Genomic DNA, 20,539 nt, shown 5'->3' with positions numbered 1-20,539 from the left:
CTTGTGTGCTCCACAGCGTAGGAGACCATGCTGCCTGCGTGCTCCACATTGCAACTGATATCGATTACTGGTTGAACAGCGTGGGTAGCCCGTCCAGCGTTCTTGCATTCTGCTGGAACCTTCATTTCAGCGTATTCCAAATCAGATCTTCTTTTAGTATCAGCGCTGTCCAGATTTGTTCCTTCTTCTGCTGGTGAAGCGCTGTCCGGATGAACATCGCAAGGGATCACCTGTTCTGCTGCTATCTTCATGGCGTTGGGAACAACGCAGGAAGTTTGAACCGCGCAGGAGATTGGCATGTTCAACTCTTTTCTGCTTACAGCATTAACATCCACAGTAGATAAACCCACGCCTTCCTCCAACTTGGCCAGCTTCCTGGACTGTCTTTCCCTGGCGATTCTACCCTCTGACTGGGCCTTCAATGCAGCTTTCGCATCAATTATTTTCCAAAGATCAAAGCTAATTTTCATAGTTAGTTTTAGATGGGAGGAAAGGGCCAAGCGATTGAGCCTGTCTAACGCTGCCCTGGTTCTTTTAATTTCACTCCGAATTAGGGCCAAACTTAATCTGAAAAACGAATTAGGGCCAAGCGATTGAGCCTATCTAACGCTGCCCTGGTTCTTTTAATTTCACTCCGAATTAGGGCCAAACTTGGACTGTTGGGCTTCTGAGCCTACACAAGTTGCTGGCCGACTTAACAATTTGTCCATAACATAAATAAATTCATAACTTCATAAATACTTATCGGAATCGGATGATCTTTAGATCAATCCTACACCTCTAAATGAGAGGGATCCAATAAAAATATTAGCTGCCATAATAATATGACCCACATGGAGTTTGGCCCTAGTTGCCAATTTTAACATAGAGACTTATATATTCTGTAAAATGTTATAAATAGTAGGGGTCGCAAGAGCGGGAGGGAGAGGGGAGAGTAGGGTGGGTAATTTTTTGCCCTAAGAATCAAGAAGAACATAGGTATGCTTGGGGTTTAGGTCACACTTCTAACAACGTAGCTGAAGCCTATGCCTTATATCAAGTTTTGAGGCAAATTGTGAATCTGAGAATTCATGAGGTGATTGTTTTTGGTGATTCCTTGAATATAATTCACCATTTATATTCATGATCTCTCCCCCCAGATATAAAGTTAAGTTAGATTTTCAAGTGAATTTATTGGTTGCATCAAATTATCCCCAAGAATAAATGTCTCCATATTCTTAGATCAAACAACTCCAAGGCTAATTACATGGCTAATTTGGGGTCAAGGCTAAATCAATGTGAACTTTGATGGAAGGGGCAAAAGGGGTTTGACCCCCTCCCTTAATGGTTAATAAGGAGACTTAGAAATCAAAGCATAAGAATAACTCCTCAGGGTTTAATGTAACATTTTGATGCTTTATAAATTTTGATGTTTGCTAGGTTAGTATTGGTGAATATACAAGTGGAATACTTTGCTGAAAAGCTTCTCCTCATGGTTTAATGTAACATTTTGATGCTTTATAAATTTTGATGTTTGCTAGGTTAGTATTGGTGAATATACAAGTGGAATACTTTGTTCAAAAGCTTCGAGGTTAGAATTATGTAGATAGTGGTTGATACATACTCTATTCCAACCATGTCTACTAGTTTCAACTTGCTTATGTAAATCATGCATCTAAACTAAACTTTAGCTCAATGTCTTTTAATATAATAACTATTCCCAATTCTTGTTAAAAAAATGCTATGAATTGTGTATTGTATGGCATTGATCAATGTATATCAATTACTTGCTTGTGTTATTTTTTCTATTTTTTTAGTAAGTAATAAGTGAAAAATAAGTATAATTATATTGATAGGCTTGTCTATTTTGGAATAGAGCTTCCAAAATTTTAATTTAATTATTAATAATTATTAGGTAGATCGTGGGGATTTAATTTCCATAGAATATTCTTAGTAGTATACACCAATCAAAGGTTAGGATTTATTCACAAAATAAATATGCCTTTTTAATTAAATTCATTAATTAAAAAAATTATATGAATAAGTGTCATATAAAATGAATTATGGTTTTTTGGACATGTGGTATTAAGAAGTCATGGTATTGACCCATAATATTGTAACAAAACCTATTAAGAATCTCCACGATAAAGTGTGTGTGAATCTTTCTATATATTCTTTTAACAATAATATTAATAATAAAATGTGTGTGAACCTCTCTATATATTTTTTATCAATAATATTAATATTAAAGTTATAATATAATTAATTTTTAATATTTTTTAATTTTAACGAGACTTATATTAAGATAAGTGTTTTAATGTTTTTTCAAGAAGAAAAAAGGGGAATTATATTATATTGATCCTGTATATGGTAACAAAATAGTACCATATCATGGATTGACTTATATCTTGTACAAGTGTTTTAATGTCTATGACTAAATTGCATTAATTAATCTAAAATTATTTTTTTAATCTTAAGAAAATCTAAATTTCTAATGGAATAAAAGCTTTATTCTAAATTTATAATTCACTCAAAGCTTTATTCAATTAGAATACAGGTTTGGACCCCCTATCAAGACTAATTTTCCTTTACGAATAATGACAAATTAACCCAACTACATTAACGATAACAACTTGTCATCACTGTCTTCAGTAGAAGTTATTAACTAGAGATTACACGATCCAAGCGGCGAGTTAGATTTTGCAAATTAATAAAAAATAAATTTAATCTGAGCCATGGCATGTTCGCAGGGATATACCTCGATATACCCTCATGAAATGGAGTTTTAAAACAACACCGACCTGTACCTATGCCACTCGTGCTGGTGACTCTGCTACTAGAGATTATAGTTGACTAGATCTCTTTTTGCTTCTGCTCCTTTCTCTGTGATTTCTCCCGCCCCTTTTTTCTCCATGCGCTTTTGAACCTGCCTAAGCACGTGAAGTTCTGCTCTCTATTGTGGACAGCGACGTTTTGCTGGCAGGTCGCTAGTTCAAGTCCAGGGGATAGCAAAGCTAGGAGCACTTCTCAAGCAGAACAAACATGTACAGCGATTGCATCTTTTGACAATAAAGATTCTGAACTTGATTTCTTAGGTCCATTCGGAGTTGGAAGGTAGAGGTGCTGACGTCGATTCCTATGGCTTCTTCTTATGTTAAATGTAATCCTATAATATTACTGCAAAATATTCCATCCTGTGGCATGCACTGATCTGCTCCTTTATTTCTCTTGTAGATACTCATTCGATGAAAAGTTTTATTGAAATTTATTTCAACTTGACCTGCTGTGTGAATTCATTCTACATTTCGTGTTTCGGTCTATTAAATGCAATTTGTTGTGGATCACTTTGTGTAAAGATTTAAGGTTCTTTTATCTAAGGTAAATTTGAAGTTATGGGTGGTAGTTGTTCCAATGCTGGGCACCAGAGCTCTCGCTTTTCGTATCGTTACCAAGATTTCGTTTTACCTCAACAGTGTGTGAGGGAGTGGCTCTTATTTTGAAAAAAACGAGGCGAGAATTTTCAGTTCTCTAGAAGAAAAAATTTGCTCCAATGCCATTCCTCTTATGTTTTATTTGGTCGAAGCTTCTAGTCAACACCAGCAAGCAGTAATTGTTCTAGAAACATCCAGCCACTCGGCGGAAGCACGAATGAAGTTGGCCTTGACAAGGAAGTTGCAATTTGCAAGTATAATCTTTTAAATGCGAAATCTATGCCAGAGGGATCTTTTTTAGTCTCTTACAGGTTTTAGTTAGCAAGCTTCTGCAGAACATTAGTTAGATGTAAGTTAATCGTAAGGCTTCTACATAATATTTGTCAAGCATAGTTACTGCTAAATGTGTTTCAGGAATTAAAAAATTATGGTGTAGAAAGTTTCCATAGGAATAGAATATTGGGGAAAGCTGTGCACAATCCAGATCAGTGAAGCTAATAAACTGGAACTGAATTTGATTGACATTAATTTAAAGCCTAGTTTATAAAGTAAGCCTACTATAAAACGGCTATGGCATCGACTTATATTACCTTGGTGAAGAAATAAAGCCGTAAAGTTTTCATATCTTTCACCACTTATTGAGTTTCAATTGGAAGTGTTAAAATATAATAGAAACATTATGGTGATCATAAGAATTGTCTGCAAGTACTTTTTCAAAGATCATTTAGCTCGTAGATTCGTTAAAAGGAGGAAGAAAATGGAGCATACTTTTACACAAATGTGCAGTGTTGTTCTTATTTGCTTTGAAATGCTGCATCTGTATGCGTTGGCAACACGACTCAAGTGCAGTGTATTGTTTATTTTGATAGGTGAATTCGTAGGCATTTAAGAGTTCCAAGTTTGATCAATTAGTTGCAACTTGACTCATTCACTGTTTTTTCTCTGCATCAAGGCAAGGGAAGCTGTGGAGTATGGGAGAAAGTAAGAATGTAATGGGGCAGATTTGGCAACTGCTTATTATAGTGATCTTACTTTTCTCAACTTCGCCAAAAGTTGGAGCTTCAGATCAGCCTCTTTCCAAAATTGAAATTCAGAAGACTACTGTTGCTCTTCACAGTTCTGCTCACATTGAAGTCACTCCCAATCTTCTTGGCATCAAGGTACCTGCCTAATGGTCTGTTACATGCATTTGAACATCTTTTAATTCTCCGAACACCGTCGCAACTACTATAAATAAACGGCACATGCTTTTTATATAAATTCTCGTCCTTGATAATTTTCATATTATATTAACTTCGAATTTTTCAAATCTTATGTTTGCTAACTGTTACAGATTCCACTTTTCTACACCTAGAACCTATGTCAACAGCTAACAAATAGTTTGCAACAATCGGGTTTATTGTTATTTAAACATGTTGTATGTTGTTGGAATTTCTTGGAATGGCTATTATTGTAAATTTAGAAATTTCACCTCATCCTTAAGGTTACCTATATCCATTTCATGTGAGCTTTCAACCTTAGGGCTGAATTTGAAATATAAATCACTTCTGTCCAACCAGTTACACAAGGTAGTTTAAGAAAATAAACACCAAAGAAATGTACTTCAATGGGACTATTTTTCAAGCCCTTGGGGTACACTTCCCAAGCATACAGCAAATTTGAAAAATATTTATTACAGCCATAAATCTGCCCTGTTAGCTTCTAAATGTTTTTTAAACCACTTAAAAAAATCTGCTCAATGTTATGTCAAATCAGCATGCATAACTATTAACTTTATCGAGAACTTGTTCTAATTCAATGTAATGTCCCAAATTAGAAATTTTTGGAACAAGCTCTTCACATAAAATTTATGATACATTTAACAGAAGATTGCCATGTAAAATAAGCAAATAAAGCACTGCAATCACAAAACATAATGAACAGGGAATTCTCAGCTTTATTATATTAGAAGAACTAGGGTTTACATGCAAATACAACCCATATAGCTGAGATAAATGGCCTCAGACATATCTACAATAATGCCGCAATCAGCCTCCAAAACAAATTGAAAAACCAATACATTGCAACCTGTGAACCTTGAATGGATTCACCAAGGGAAGAGATGGGTGCTTGCCCACTCTCACTATCACCCGAGGGTGTTGTAGATCTAACCCAAAAATATATAGATCTGATATCAAAACATAAGATAATGCAAATAGATAGAAATGCTTCTTTATTATCAAAACCCTTAAGGTAGAGCAACACCATACATTCACTCCTTAAGGAAGGAGAACACTCCACAAGCCATATGCCTGTTCGTACAAGAATACTTCTCTTCATATTCATATCCCTCCATGTGGAGTCTCTAGCCTCTATATAGGTCTCATACATACAATACCATGCATCATTACCATGGTTTCCTCATACCATCAACTAATACCATGGGCCCATTACATTATTATTAACTACTTGTGGTCCCTTACATGACATGGGTTAACCACCTTATTTATTACTATGGCCCATCCCATTATTACATTATTACCTTGGGTACCTCCCTTGGTACCCCATATTATCCCCCCTAAGTATATAACATTCCACCCCCGTAAGTATGTTTCGTCCCCGAAACATGGGAAGAACATAAATAATAAGATCTACTCAAAAGAGTAGTCCACTGATACCATGCACGTGCATCTAGCCATCCAAGAGAAAGGTGAACCCTCGATCTCGCTGGTGCCTCGCTCGCTTGAGATGGAAGTTGACCGTGGCAGCTCTTCTGTGTTGATGTGCAGTGGGTGGATCTTCTCTCCTCGCGATCCGTCATGTGACGACTTGGTTTCCATCTTGATGGTTGTCTCGCTGGGTGATGTGGGTGATGATATGTTGAAGTTTTAACCCACGATGGCTTTTGCTTGTCTTCACCCTGCTGTGGTGCCTGTTGTGGTGTCTTCTTTGTCAATATGACTTCAACCACTGAGCCCTCCTCTGATGTATCATCACCTATAACCTTTTCTTCTGCAGCCTCTGTTTGTGTTTGATTGTCGATCATCAAAGGCTCATCATCTGATATGTCAGTCCCTTGAACATCTTCTGCTTCAGCCTCCATGTGCTCTACCTGTTTATGGATGGAAATATCCTGTAATGTGATTTTCTTCTTTTTATACCATAGCTTTAGGAATTTCTTCTGCACATTAATATTGATAGTACCCACGGATTCCATCCAAGGGCATCCCAAAACAACATCCATGTTATCCATATCTGAAGCATAAAAATCACCATGAAACACATACTTATCCATAGAAAGTTTCAAATCCTTATAGATTTGAACATCCTTATCATCAACCTGTGTATGTTCAATTTGTTTTGCTGGGACTTGCAATTTTTTTGCCAAATTAACACTGATAAAATTATGTTTACAACTAGGATTGATAGAAACAATGATCTTCTCTTTCTGAATCAATCCATGAATCTGCAATAAGGATATACCAGTAGGAAGTAACCCTTTAGGTTCCCTAGTTTCCTTCTTTTCTGTAAAAATAAAATCTTTGCTAGGCAATGTGACCTGACTAGCTAACTGGCAAGCCTCCGTCCACGTGGAAGGGTGGTGAAGTAGAACTTGAGCTTTGATGGCTTCTTTAAGACCTCTGATAAAACAGTCCTTGAAGAATGTATCTGTGAGACCCCTAGTGCGGAAGGCTAAGGCTTCAAAAGCGGTAATATATTCCTCCACTGTACCAGTCTGTCGGAGCTTAATGAGACGACCCAAAAAAGATTCTTCCTGTTCAAAGCGATCTAGGCCCGCCATCACAAAAATATTGGCGAAAAATTGAAATTGTCACAGTTTCGTCAATATTGCTCAGAATCCTTATTATGACCTGTTTTTAGAAATGGAACCATCATTCTGCATCTGCCCATGTGATAGAAATTTTGATCCAGGCACTAGAATTCCAGATCTGCGCTGCAACTTTCCCGTCGTCACCCAAAATTTCTGAAAAAAGAGCTGATTTTAAATCAGCGATATCTTCCTCATCCGGACTCCGATTCCCCTGATTTTTTTTTTGAAATCAGGTGTTTTGTCACAAGGATTCCAGATCTACAATTAGATCTTACAGATCTAGCACCAGGACGTCTAGATCTGCGCCGCAAATTCGCTGGCCCTAAAAATTCTCTGCAACCCCACTGATTTTTAGATCAGCGATATCTCCTTCATCCGGACTCCGATTCAACCGATTTTTTTTTTTGAAATCGGCTATTTTTTCACAAGGAATACAGATCTGCAATTAGATTCTGCAGATCTTGAACCAAAACGTACAGATCTGATCTGCAAATTCGCCACTCGAGAAACCCTGCAAAAATGAAAAAAATTTCTCCACGGTTTGCCCAAGAAAGTGCTCTGATACTAATTGTTGTAGATCTAACCCAAAAATATATAGATCTGATATCAAAACATAAGATAATGCAAATAGATAGAAATGCTTCTTTATTATCAAAACCCTTAAGGTAGGGCAACACCATACATTCACTCCTTAAGGAAGGAGAACACTCCACAAGCCATATGCCTGTTCGTACAAGAATACTTCTCTTCATATTCATATCCCTCCATGTGGAGTCTCTAGCCTCTATATAGGTCTCATACATACAATACCATGCATCATTACCATGGTTTCCTCATACCATCAACTAATACCATGAGCCCATTACATTATTATTAACTACTTGTGGTCCCTTACATGACATGGGTTAACCACCTTATTTATTACTATGGCCCATCCCATTATTACATTATTACCTTGGGTACCTCTCTTGGTACCCCATATTATCCCCCCTAGGTATATAACAGAGGGTTTCTGTCCTGGGGCTACTGCTGGAGTAGAGAACCGGGTTCTCAACCTCACATACAAGAAACAATATCAAAACCAAGATGTCTCAAATGATCTTCTCCTCCTCTTTTTATAGATCTGATGGATAGATCTCCAAGCCTCTAGAAGCATCTTATTTTATTATTATTCTAGAAGCTCCTCCATTGACTTTATCTTAAGTGACCCCTTTTATTTTATTTAAGTCACTTTTGGCCCATTTCCTCTAATTAATTATTTTTCCTTAATTAAATGACTAATTAAAGTCATTTTTAGCTAAAGAAAATGGTAAATCGCCCACCATACTCTCTTTGGCCACTGGAAGTCACTTCTCAGAATCCCATCCTGTAGATCGTCTCGTTCCGGTTCTAACGAGCTATTACAATGAGGTGTTCCATCCATTAATCTCCCTGGAATGCCACCTTAAGCATAATTAATTAAGTTATGCTAATAATAACCCCATTTTACGGGAATTATCAGAAAGTCATGGGACCAAAAATAAGATGTGCGGAACTGCTCATGATGATGAATATGCCAAGCGAATGCCATCGTACCCCATGAAAACTCCTTAAAACTCCATCAGAACCCCAGATGAAATAAAGCCGCTCCACTGACCTGGCCATCCCCTGCCCTGGAAATCCACGTTGGCTGTACTATGGAGAAAAATAAAAATGGGGACATTACAGTCCTCCCGCCCCAAGATTGCTTGCCTTCAAGCAATCCAAATCTGTGGACCAATCTGGTGGCCCAACGCAACTGAGACCCAATGCTCGGATCCCATACGAACCATTGGGTGATGCTCTGCTCCTTTGTTAGCCCACCATGAACGGACCCCTCAATGCCCGGATCCCAGACGAATCTCCGATAGAATATGTCATCAACAAATCCTCTTGGATCCCAATGCCACCAAGAAGGAGCATTAATACTCCATGGCTCCTGCTGTGCTATAACTCCGACTGTGAATGCTACTCCATCCACTGCGTACCAACTCATCATCTCTCTCCAATCCAACCCTTGGCATAGACCAAGGTCAATCCCATCATGTTGATGCCGTGTTGAAATATTGATGAGTGGCCAGCCCACATCCTGATGCCAACTGAAGCATGTGATATCCCTCACCTCTGAGGGCTCCTGCAATACAATGCTCCTGACTAAAAATGATACTCCATCAATAGGATACCAACTCATGATCTCCCGCCAATCCATCCCGTGGGAAGGATCGGATGCACGTGCACCTATACAAGGTATGAGTCCACTGAGCTGCACCATGCTCAATTCATGCAGCTCTGCCCAACCAATCAACTGAATATGTCTAGGAATGCATGCCTCCCTCCCTATAAGTGGGTAACCCATGCTACACGCTCTGTAAATGTACTCCTGCAGAGGGTTGCTGCCTGGAAATACTACAACTTTTCTAGCTGCCACTGCATCGACCTGCACCTCGTCAGTGGGTAGACCCAAGGATGGATGCATGACTGCCTCTAAAAGAGCCTCGCTCATCTGACCGGAAACTCCCTGCCCCACCAGTCCACTCGTCATCTGCAAAATTGTCATGTCAAGTGCCAACGCCTCCTGATGAACAATATCTGCAAATACTACCTCCCTGGTAGCTACCTGCACATCTGCCTGCTCCTCTCCAATGGTTGGCCCCAAGGGTGTCTGCTCATCCTCCATCCTGGGCTCAACATGAGCCACTAGCTGACTCTCCAAAAATGGCTCATCCCGCACACTGTGCATATCGTCCTCCTCATGTCCTTGCACCGTTGAGTGATCTTCATGCTGGGCCACCACCAATGGCTCATTTCTCAAATCCTCTTGAGTGTCTTCTCCTGGGCTTTCTTTATGCATGGAATCAAATTGTTGCTCACCATCTGCAATCATCAAACATAGAGGCATAGGTAGGTTGCTATCACACAATTGTTCATGCTCCTCAAAGGTGTTTTCATGCAAGTTAAAGCATTCTACATGCAGCTCCTGCTCAAACATGGGCCCTTCATTTCTTTGTTGACTTGAGTTTTTTGTCATTCCTCGCTCTTCTTTAGTTTTTGCTTCTCTGCCAGTTTTACATGTGTGATCTGGTGTCCATGCTCCTTGACATGTGAAGCAGATATGCTCTCTCCTCATTTGATTTCGGCTCTTCTTTGGGAGCTCTTGAGACTGCTTTTGCTTTGGTTCCTCATCCTTCCCAAATCTAAACCCTCCCAAAATATTCTCATAAAATTTCTCCTGGTGATAGGGTCATGTTAAATTATGGTATGTTCTATGCTTAGAGCAGTTTACTTATTTTTCTTCTTATTAGCCACAGATTAGCAATCACATATACATTAATTAAAGTGCAGATAGAACATTAAATGATCAACAGAAAACAAGTCAAGACAAGAGACACAAGATGTCGCGGCTAGCTAGGGACAAACCCCTATGCGGGGAAACTCTTTGATCAAATCTTCTTTTATCTTCAATAGTTCAGCAGAGAGAAATAGTACAAAATTTGAATTCTGTAATTTTATATCAACAGCAGCAAACCCTAGATCAGCAAAGTCAAACTTGGTCAAACTAGCTAAAATTGACCTCTAAAATACTTGGTCAATTTCCGGTCAACTTGTCCTCCAACAACCTGAAGAAACAGCCCTTGAACAACCCCAAAAGTTCAGTCAATTTTCAGATTTCTGAAGTCAACTTGCAACCCTAAACTAGGGCAGTCAACACCGGTCAAACCAGAGGTTATATCACCTCGATTTTCGTGCCAAAAATTGCGGCCTACATAGGAGAGACCACCACACCCAATCCGCACTTCTGGAAGGTCAACGCTGGTCAAAGAGATGACCTACTGCCCTAGCGTCTTTCTTTCTGCATCTTCCTTGCCCTAGGACGTCTTCCTTTCAGTGACATGTGAGAGAGAGAGAGGCTCCTTTTATGCATAGGAGAGAGAGAGAAGATGAGTGAATGAATTGTCCAAATGAGGAGAATGCTTTTTGTATTTATATGCAAACATTGAGGTTGAATAGACATGACTGTTGGGCTTCTGAGCCTACATAAGTTTGCTAGCCGACCTTGATAATTTGTCCATAATCAAAATAAATTCATATCTCCATAAATACTTATCGGAATCGGATGATCTTTTGATCAATCCTACACCTCTCAATGAGAGGAATCTAGGAAAAATATCAGAAGCCATAAATAAGGTGATCCACATGGAGTTTGGCCCTAGTTGCCAATTTTAACACTCCCTCTCAACTAGGGAGAACTTCATTTGCAATCCATCAGACCATCGCTGCTATCTATCCATCAAATGCACTGTCCTGTACAGCTTGACCCCACTCTGCTCTGCTCGAACTATGAAGAAGAAGAAATGATCGAGGATGTATCATACCATCCTCCACTGACCCGAAGTCAGTCTCAGAGTGTGAACCACTCTCGCTGATCCCAAATCAGTATCATTGATCCCAGATCAATGGAGGTCATCCTAGCATAGGGAGTACGGTAGATACAACTATGCGTCCATTGATAGTACTACTATGGTCCCTATCCTCATTTCCCTGCTCATTGATCAGATGAGAGGTACTTCCCATGAGTCCAAGACTGAATGGGTAGGATGCTTCGACAGGAGAACTAATCATCCTGTCCAGTGGATGCCACGAAGATCTAATCATCCTGGCCTACAAGAGAACTAATCATCCTACTCCACAGTCGCCACGGAGAACGAATCATCCTGGCCCACAGGAGAACTAATCATCCTGCTCCACAGTCGCCATGGGGTGTCACAGGGGAAGGTTGAACCTTTACCCTGTACATAGTGCACCACCAGGGGATGGTGAGCCGCCATGTGGTCACATGTCACTCCAAGAAGTACCCCGCGCCCCCCTGGAGCTCTTAGAGCTCAATACATCATACTCGACCCTCATAAGAGGGTCTCTGAACGACACCAAGTCGTTCTCGGAAAGTTAGGAATTTGACCTTTCTTAGGGGCTTTGTCAAAATGTCGGCGACCTGTTCATCTGTACCGATATGTTTGTCAGGGCAGGCAGTAACTCCAATAGGCAGTAAAACTGATTTGATTCATTTCATTAGGTATGCTATTGTTATATACAAAAGGGTGTGACTGCTCAGTTCATCTCCTGATCACTGTTCACATTCCTAATTTAACTATTTACATAAATTCACCCAATCGTGAGGATTAGGTGTCAACATTTCCTCCCTTAATCTGAAGGGATGTTGGTGAGTCCAAGCATCGTTCTGAATCTTTCAAGCTTTTCTCTTCCAAGCGCTTTGGTGAAGATGTCTGCAATTTGCTCATTTGTGGAACAATGACGGAGATGGATTGTTTTGGCCTCAACATGATGTCGGATCAGATGATATTTAGTATTGATGTGCTTTATTCGATCATGGAACTTTGGGTTCTTGGCCAACTTTATTGCAGAGGTGTTGTCAATCATGAGTGGAGTTGATTGTACTTGTTTTACCTGCAAATCTTCAAGAATTTTCCCGAGCCACACAATTTCTTTTGTTGCTTCAGCTGCTGCCATGTATTCTGCTTCTGTTGTGGAATCTGCTGGAACTGATTGTTTGCGTGATCTCCAGGAGACAGCTCCTGATCCAAGACTCATAGCATATCCTGAAGTAGATACCCCAGTTTCTTTGTCTCCATCGAAGTCTGAATCAGAGTATCCGATCAAACTGAAGTCATCCACCTGTGTGTACTTGATTCCAAAGTCTTGAGTTCCCTTCAAGTACTTTAGAACTCTTTTTGCAGCAGACCAATGTCCCTCACAAGGCTTTTGCATAAACCTGGAGAGGATTCCAACAGCAAATGAAATGTCTGGTCTGTTAGTATTAAGGTAGTTGAGACTTTCTACAAGCTGTCTATACTTTGTTGCATCCTCAAATTCCTTTCCTTTAGTAGATGTGAGCTTTAAGTTTTGTTCCATTGGAGTAGTAAGAGGAATGCACTCTGTCATGCCAAATCTGTTTAACAAATCTCCAATGTATTTCTTTTGAGAAAGAAATATGGACTTTGGATGTTGGGTTACTTCAATGCCAAGATAGTAATGAACATAGCCCAAATCAGTCATTTCAAAACTTTTCCCCAATTCCTTCTTTATGGATGCAATGTAGCTTTCATTGTTCCCTGTCATTAAAAGATCATCTACATATACCACAAGATATACAACTGTTTTGCCAACTTTCTTAACAAATAAAGTTGCATCATCAAGATCAAAATGATTGAAGTTGAGTTTCAGAAGATGCTCAGTTAGTTTTTCATACCAGGCTCGTGGTGCTTGTTTGAGGCCATACAAGGACTTCACAAGTTTGCATACTTTATGTTCATGTCCTTTCACAACAGTTCCTTCAGGCTGGGACATAAAAACATTCTCTTTTAGATCTCCATTCAAGAAGGCAGTTTTTACATCCATTTGATGGACTTTCCAACCGTTCTGAGCTGCTAGTGCAAAGAGTGTCCGGATGGTGGCCCATTTTGCTATGGGGGCAAAAGTTTCTTCATAATTGACCCCTTCCTTCTGTGCAAAACCTTTTGCCACAAGCCTAGCTTTGTGCTTGTCATGTGAGCCATCAGCTTTGTACTTGTTCTTGTAGACCCACTTGCAGCCAATTGGTTTGGTTCCAAATGGAGGATCAACCAGCTTCCAAGTGCCGTTCTTTATGAGGGCATCATACTCCTTTTGCATCACTTCTTTCCATTCATCATGAGAAGCAACTTCTTTAAAGGAAGTTGGTTCAAAATCTGTAGACAAGTTCAATTCACAATCATAAGAAACATCCATATCAACAGGTGAATTAGAGTCATCTACATCACCTCCATTTTGCCGGTTTGAATTTTTGGTTCCTGTTTTTCCAATTTCATCAGGATGAACACTTTCAAGTGTCTTTGTCAGCCACTTTGGGGGACCTTTTTGAGATGGTCCAGGCTGTTTTGTTGATTGAGTTGGGACTGAATCAAGATTGAGTCTCCCAATTCTATCAATTACATCACTTAAAGCATCATCCGTTGTTGGAGTTTCATTCGGGGGAGAGTGTTCTTCAGAAGAAGATTCCACATGTTGATCTAGAATAGGAATGCCCCCTTCAAGATGTGGAATCTGATTATCAAATTCTTGAAATGATTTTGTTTTTGCGAATCTATCCAAGCGATCAAGTTGTCGCTCAACAACATTGTCAGATTTGGATGATTCAAGAAAAATTACATCTCTAGATACAACAAACTTTTTATTGATAGAGGCGGTAAGCTTTGGAGGTGTTTGAATACCCCAGGAAGATACACTTACGACTTCTAGCACCAAGTTTGTTTCTATGTACCTTTGGTATCAAAGCATAATAGGTGGAACCAAAGACCCTGAGATGTTTTACCGAAGGAACATGTCCATACCACAATTCATAAGGAGTCTTGTTTCTTATAGCATTAGATGGACATCTATTCTTTATATATGCAGCACATAGAATGGCATCAGCCCAAAACATTATCTTTACGTTTTTGAAGAAAAGCATGGATCGTACCATATTCAAGATTGTTCTATTCATTCTTTCAGCTACACCATTTTGTTGGGGATTATAAGGCATAGTTGTTTGATGTTTGATCCCATGTTGGTGAAGATAGTTTTCAAATTCATTTGATGTATATTCTTTTCCATTATCAGTGCGAATAGACCCAATATGAGATTGTGCATCATTTTCAATCCATTTATGAAAATTCTTGAATGTTTGGAAAGCATCAGATTTGTTCTTCAATAAATAAACCCAGCACATTCTAGTGTAGTCATCAATAAACGTCATGATATATTTATTTCCATTTGCAGAAGGAACAGGCATTGGACCACATAAATCTGAATGAATGAGTTCAAGTTTCCTATGTGCTCTTGAATGTGAATCATGAAAAGACTGTTTGCTATGCTTTCCTAGAATGCAAGCATCACATTGCTTAAGTTTCCTAGGAATTGTAGGCAAACCAGCAACACCATTTTTCTTTAATAAGCGGAGACTGTCATAGTTTAAATGTCCAAATCTAGCATGCCATAATAAACTTGATGGAAGTGTACCTTCTTCATGATGAGAAATATATGAGAAATGTTGCGCATGAGCAGAGGTTCCTTGCAGTTTGAGAAGCCTTTCTTCTTCTATTCCCCTCATGACAAGTGAGTGGTCAGATGCTTTTCTTACCTCAAGCTTGCCATCAAACATATGAATGGAGTTACCTTGCTGGCGGATGTGGACCAAGGACAACAAGTTTCTCTTGAGCCGTGGGAGATATAGAACATGATCCAGAAGAAAGTCTGGAAGACCAGGCAGTTTAAGCCTGATTGTGCCAAGCCCTGATGGCTTGATTTTTGATTGATCTGCAAAGTATATTGCTCCATCAACATTGTCAGTGAAATCTTCAAAAAAATCTTTTCTATGAGACATGTGGCAGGTTGCTCCTGAATCAAGCAACCAATCATTTTTCCATGAAGCAAGTGAAGCATTAAACAAGTCTTCATTTACTCCAATGTTACATTGTGCCTCAACATAGTGAGCGGATTCAGGTGCTTTACCTTTGTCTGTATCATCAGTTTTACCTTTCTGTTGGTTTCTTTTCTGCTCAATTTTGTCCCATGGTAGCTTGCATGTAGAGGCATCATGTGATCCATTTCTTTTGCAGCGAATACAGTGTAAATCTGCCTTTTCTCCTTGAGAATGTCTGCCCCCCCTGCCTCTGAAATATCTTCCTCTTCCTCTTCGTCCACCTCTTCCTCTTGTAGAATCTTGAGCAGGATGCTTTTCTTTATGAGCAAGGCACACAGTCTCTTCAGAAGATTCAGGGGCTGTCTTCTTTCCGAAAGCTTTCTCTCTTTCAACAAACTTTTTCACAAGAGAGTCAAAGGTTATATCTTTGAGATTTCCATTTGCTTGCAATGACTCAAGATAATTGGAGTAAGTAGGATAAAGTGCCTTGAGAAAAGCAATAAGAGGAATATCCAATTCAACCTTAGTGGATTTGATATCATGCATTATAGACTTTACTTCAGATGCAAGAGCAAGAGGATCATTATTTTGCAGTTCAAGAGTGAAGAGTTTAATCATGAGTTGGACAACTTCAAGTGCAGAATGTGAGTCATAGAGTTCTTTCAGCTTTTGTAGGGCTTCAAAGGCAGTTGAATATGACGAAATATGGCGACTCACCTCTTCATTTACAGATGCTGCGATTAATGCATAAGATTTGCTGTTCTTGTTTTCCCAAATGACGAGCTCTTTGTCTGAGGTAGGCTGTACTGGGTCATTGTCTCCTTCTCCGACACACACTCCTTTCCACAACTCATTGAAGATGAGGGTGTGTTTTATCATCTGGGACCATTCAAGATAGTTCTCTTTGCCAGTGAGAACTATTCCTACCATGGAGATGATTGAGTGCATTCTGTAAGAAAAAATTACTTCTGCTGATAGAAAACAATATATATGTTATACCTTCCACTTCTCAAATATATATGCTATACCTTCCATATACCATATAACATATCGCCATAAAAAACTTAATGAATTTCAGGTTCACTTTTATTCCCATTCAAAATAATATATTATCACTCCATATAATATATTATTATTTTTACACACATGAAATTCACCGCACCAATGTTTTCATGTAAAAAAATATCGCACCAATCTGAACAGTAATTTAAAACTGCGCTGGTATCCAAACAAAAATCACCAGATACCATTGCTTGAAATGTTGCATAGCAAATGGAATTCGTTGGATCGTATACCATTCAGGCAGCATTCGAACTTATTTGAAACAGCAGCAAACGTATTTGAAACAACAGCAAACGTATTTATTTGAAATAGCATTCAAAACGTATGTCAGCAGCATTCAAAACTTTCATAACCAGCGTTCAAAACTTTCATAACCAGCGTATGTTAAGCAGCATTCAAAACTTTTATAACCAGCGTTCAAAACTTATGAGATCTCCGCCTGGCACCACGAACATGGGAAGAGACCTGGGTCCTGGGCTCATCACGCTTCCGCTGCGCTCACACACCATTCACTATCTGAATACCATTACCATACACATTACCATATGACAATGTTATATCACAGGACAACGTGGTTTGGAGAGGCGGTATTGCGGGTATCACAACTGTTTGAGAACCGGTGGTATAACACAGTCAATTCAATCGATGGATCAAGCGGTGGAGGGTGTATAACACAGTCAATTCAACAACGTTTAATCGGTGGAGGGTGGTATAACAGGGAGATACACAGTCAATCTGGACGTTAACCAAGCAACAAGGAGGAGCGGTCAAACGCCATTGATCCCATCACTATTTCCCATGGCAATCCAGCGCAACACGGATTGCAGTCAAACGCATACAAAATGCAGTAAAACGCAATACCAGTTCACTGAAAAACGTTTGTCTGCCTTCCGCTCTAGACAGAGGCGTTGAGGTAATGAAACACAACGCAGAGGACGGAGGACAGAGGCGTTGAGGCAATGAAACACAACGCAGAGGACAGAGGTTAGTCAGAACAGTGCTCAGGTCAGAACGACAGAGGACAGTGCTCATACCAGCGTACAACCCACAGTAGCAAAAATGAAGGGAGTTACAACTATTTTGAGAACTGGCTCTGATACCATGTCAGGCCAGGCAGTAACTCCAATAGGCAGTAAAACTGATTCGATTCATTTCATTAGGTATGCTATTGTTATATACAAAAGGGTGTGACTGCTCAGTTCATCTCCTGATGACTATTCACATTCCTAATTTAACTATTTACATAAATTCACCCAATCGTGAGGATTAGGTGTCAACAATGTTGGAGCCTTATTACTCCTCGCTGCACCATATCTCGAATATAGTGGTACCTGATATTGATATGCTTGGAGCGATCATGAAATATGGATTCTCTGATAAACGGATCCCGCTCTAGTTGTCACACAGAATCATGGTGGTATCCAATGTAAATCCAAACAACTCACAGAAGAGCTTTCACAACCAGACTGCCTCACAAGAAGCCATGCTAGTTGCAATGTACTCTGCCTCGGCGGTGCTCAAAGCCACTGACTTCTACTTCTTGCTCATCCAGGATATCGAGGCAGATCCCAAAGAGAAACAACACCCGGAAGTGCTCTTTCGGTCCATCACATTGCTTGCCCAATCAGCATTAGTATACCCAAGTAGTCTCACATCTCCAGCAGTGTATCTCAACCCATGAGTGATTGTGCCACGAAGATATCTCAACAGATTCTTGGCACCAATCCAATGTGAGTGGTGAGGCTCAACCATATGTTGACTCAATGTGTTGACTGCAAAGCATATATCCGGACGGGAGTTCACCAAGAACATTAATGCTCCGACGAGTTGACGATACTCGGTAGCATTTCGTAAAACAGGTTCGGTAGCACTACCGCTTAACTTCTTGAAGTCAAGCTCCATCGGGGTAGTTACGGGCTTGCAGTCCACCATGCCGAATCTCTCCAATATCTTCACCACTTATTTTCTTTGAGATAGGAAAATCTCCCCTGGTTTCTGCCAGACTTCCAGTCCTAGGAAATAGTGCATAAGTCCTAGGTCTTTCATCTTGAACTCAGAAGCCAGCTCCCTCTTACATTCGTGAATGAGAGGGTTTGCACCTGTTAGAAAGAGGTCATCAACATATAGCACCAGTATGAGAGGCTTGTCATCTACAACCTTAAAGTAAAGGTTAGGGTCGGCTTCACTTCTAGTGAATCCCAGCTTCATCAAGTAGCTATCGATCCTCTCATACCATGCTCGGGGTGCTTGCTTTAGCCCATAGAGGGCCTTCTTCAACCTGCACACATGAGATTCTCGATCATAAATCTCAAATCCTTCGGGTTGCTCCACATATACCTCCTCTTTGATCGAACCATGTAAGAACGCAGTCTTGACATCTATTTGATGTAGGTTCCATCCTTGCGACGCAGCAAGGGTTATGATCGAGCGGATGGTGGTATATCGGGCAACAGGTGCAAATATCTTGTCATAGTCTATACCTTCCCTCTGGGAGAAGCCACGAGCGACAAAACGAGCCTTATACTTTTCCGCACTTCCATCAACTGCGTGCTTTATCTTGTAAAGCCATTTTGAAGTGACAACTGCTTTGTCCTGTGGTTTGGGGACCACATCCCAAACATCGTTTTTCATAATGGACTCATATTCCTCGGACATAGCATCCTTCCATGCTTGATGCTTGACGGCATCTGTGAATGACGAAGGCTCATTTTGGATGATCGTGCTCATGATGGTCAGGTATCCTTGATACTTGTTCGACGTCTTACTTTCACGGAAGGTTCCTCGGGGTGCAATGTGTCCTTCAGCATCATCAAGTGTCCCCCTAAGCCATGAAGGCCTCTTCCTAGAAGAGGAAGGATCTTGCGGAGGAGGATCAATAGGATCCATAGGTTCTTCCACATCGGGCATCGTCTCATCTTCCTTTTCCTTCAGTTCCCCGGTGTCAGCTTCTTTAGATCCCCTTAAAGTAGGAAGATTGTCTACTTTGCTAAGAGCCATATCTTCGTCAAAGGTGACATCATGACTAATCTCGACTTCCCTTTGACCAGCTACATAGATTATATAGCCCTTAGTATTTTCGTTATAGCCCACGAAGATTCCTTTCTTTCCAGATGCACCTAATTTATTCCTTTTCTCTTTCGGCACATGAAAATATATAGGGCTTCCAAAAATTCTAAAATGAGATACGTCAGGTTTCTTACCGGTGAACATTTCTTTGGGAGTCTTGGAACCTAATGCTTGATGAGAGCATCGGTTTTGTACATATACGGTGGTATTTGCATCTTCGACCCATAGAAACTTCGGAAGTCTTTGATCATGGAGCATAGCATGGACAGCTTCCACAATTGTACGATTCTTCCTTTTCGCCACACCATTCTGCTCAAGAGTATATGGTGTAGTAGTCTCCCTCTTAATGCCAGCCTCTTTGCAAAAGTCATGAAACTCATTGGATTCACATTCAGTCCCATTATCAGTCCTTAAGATCTTGATCTTCTTTTCGGTTTGATTCTCGATCAAGGCTTTGAAGTGTCGAAACCAGGAAAACACTTCATCCTTCTTTTTCAAGAAGTATATCCAAGTCTTGCGAGAATAATCATTTGTAAAAGTGAGGTAATATAAATATCCTCCCAAGGAGTTCACAGGCATCATACCGGATATGTCTGAGTGAACCAACTGCAATATATCGGAGGTCTTGCTTTGGCTTGAGGGGAATGGTCCCCTTTTGAGCTTCCCTTCGGCACATCCTGGACATACACCTTCTTGCTCTAATCTGAACTCGGGCAT

The 20,539-nt window shown here is 40.0% G+C and overlaps 1 protein-coding gene across 4 annotated transcripts in view; it reads left to right on the top strand.

The window, feature by feature from the left end:
- The first annotated feature begins 2,698 nt into the window (after window positions 1–2,698).
- The window catches only part of LOC149137965 (putative inactive purple acid phosphatase 27), a 357,459-nt gene continuing 339,618 nt past the window's right edge, over window positions 2,699–20,539 (top strand). The window contains exons 1-2 of one of the 4 annotated variants that reach the window (XM_089453021.1): window positions 2,699–3,139; window positions 4,363–4,570. In XM_089453021.1, the coding sequence (XP_089309147.1) occupies window positions 3,138–3,139; window positions 4,363–4,570 (210 nt within the window). In that variant the 5' untranslated portion in view covers window positions 2,699–3,137. The remainder of the gene's footprint in view (window positions 3,140–4,362; window positions 4,571–20,539) is intronic. The other 3 variants (XM_089453020.1, XM_089453018.1, XM_089453019.1) reach the window with 3 other exon arrangements.

The sequence above is a fragment of the Pinus tabuliformis genome, chromosome X, assembly GCF_031772625.1.
Source record: "Pinus tabuliformis cultivar Carrire ecotype Pingquan chromosome X, CPIR1, whole genome shotgun sequence".
Taxonomy (NCBI): Eukaryota; Viridiplantae; Streptophyta; class Pinopsida; order Pinales; family Pinaceae; genus Pinus; species Pinus tabuliformis.
This window is presented reverse-complemented; position numbering and strand designations above follow the sequence as displayed.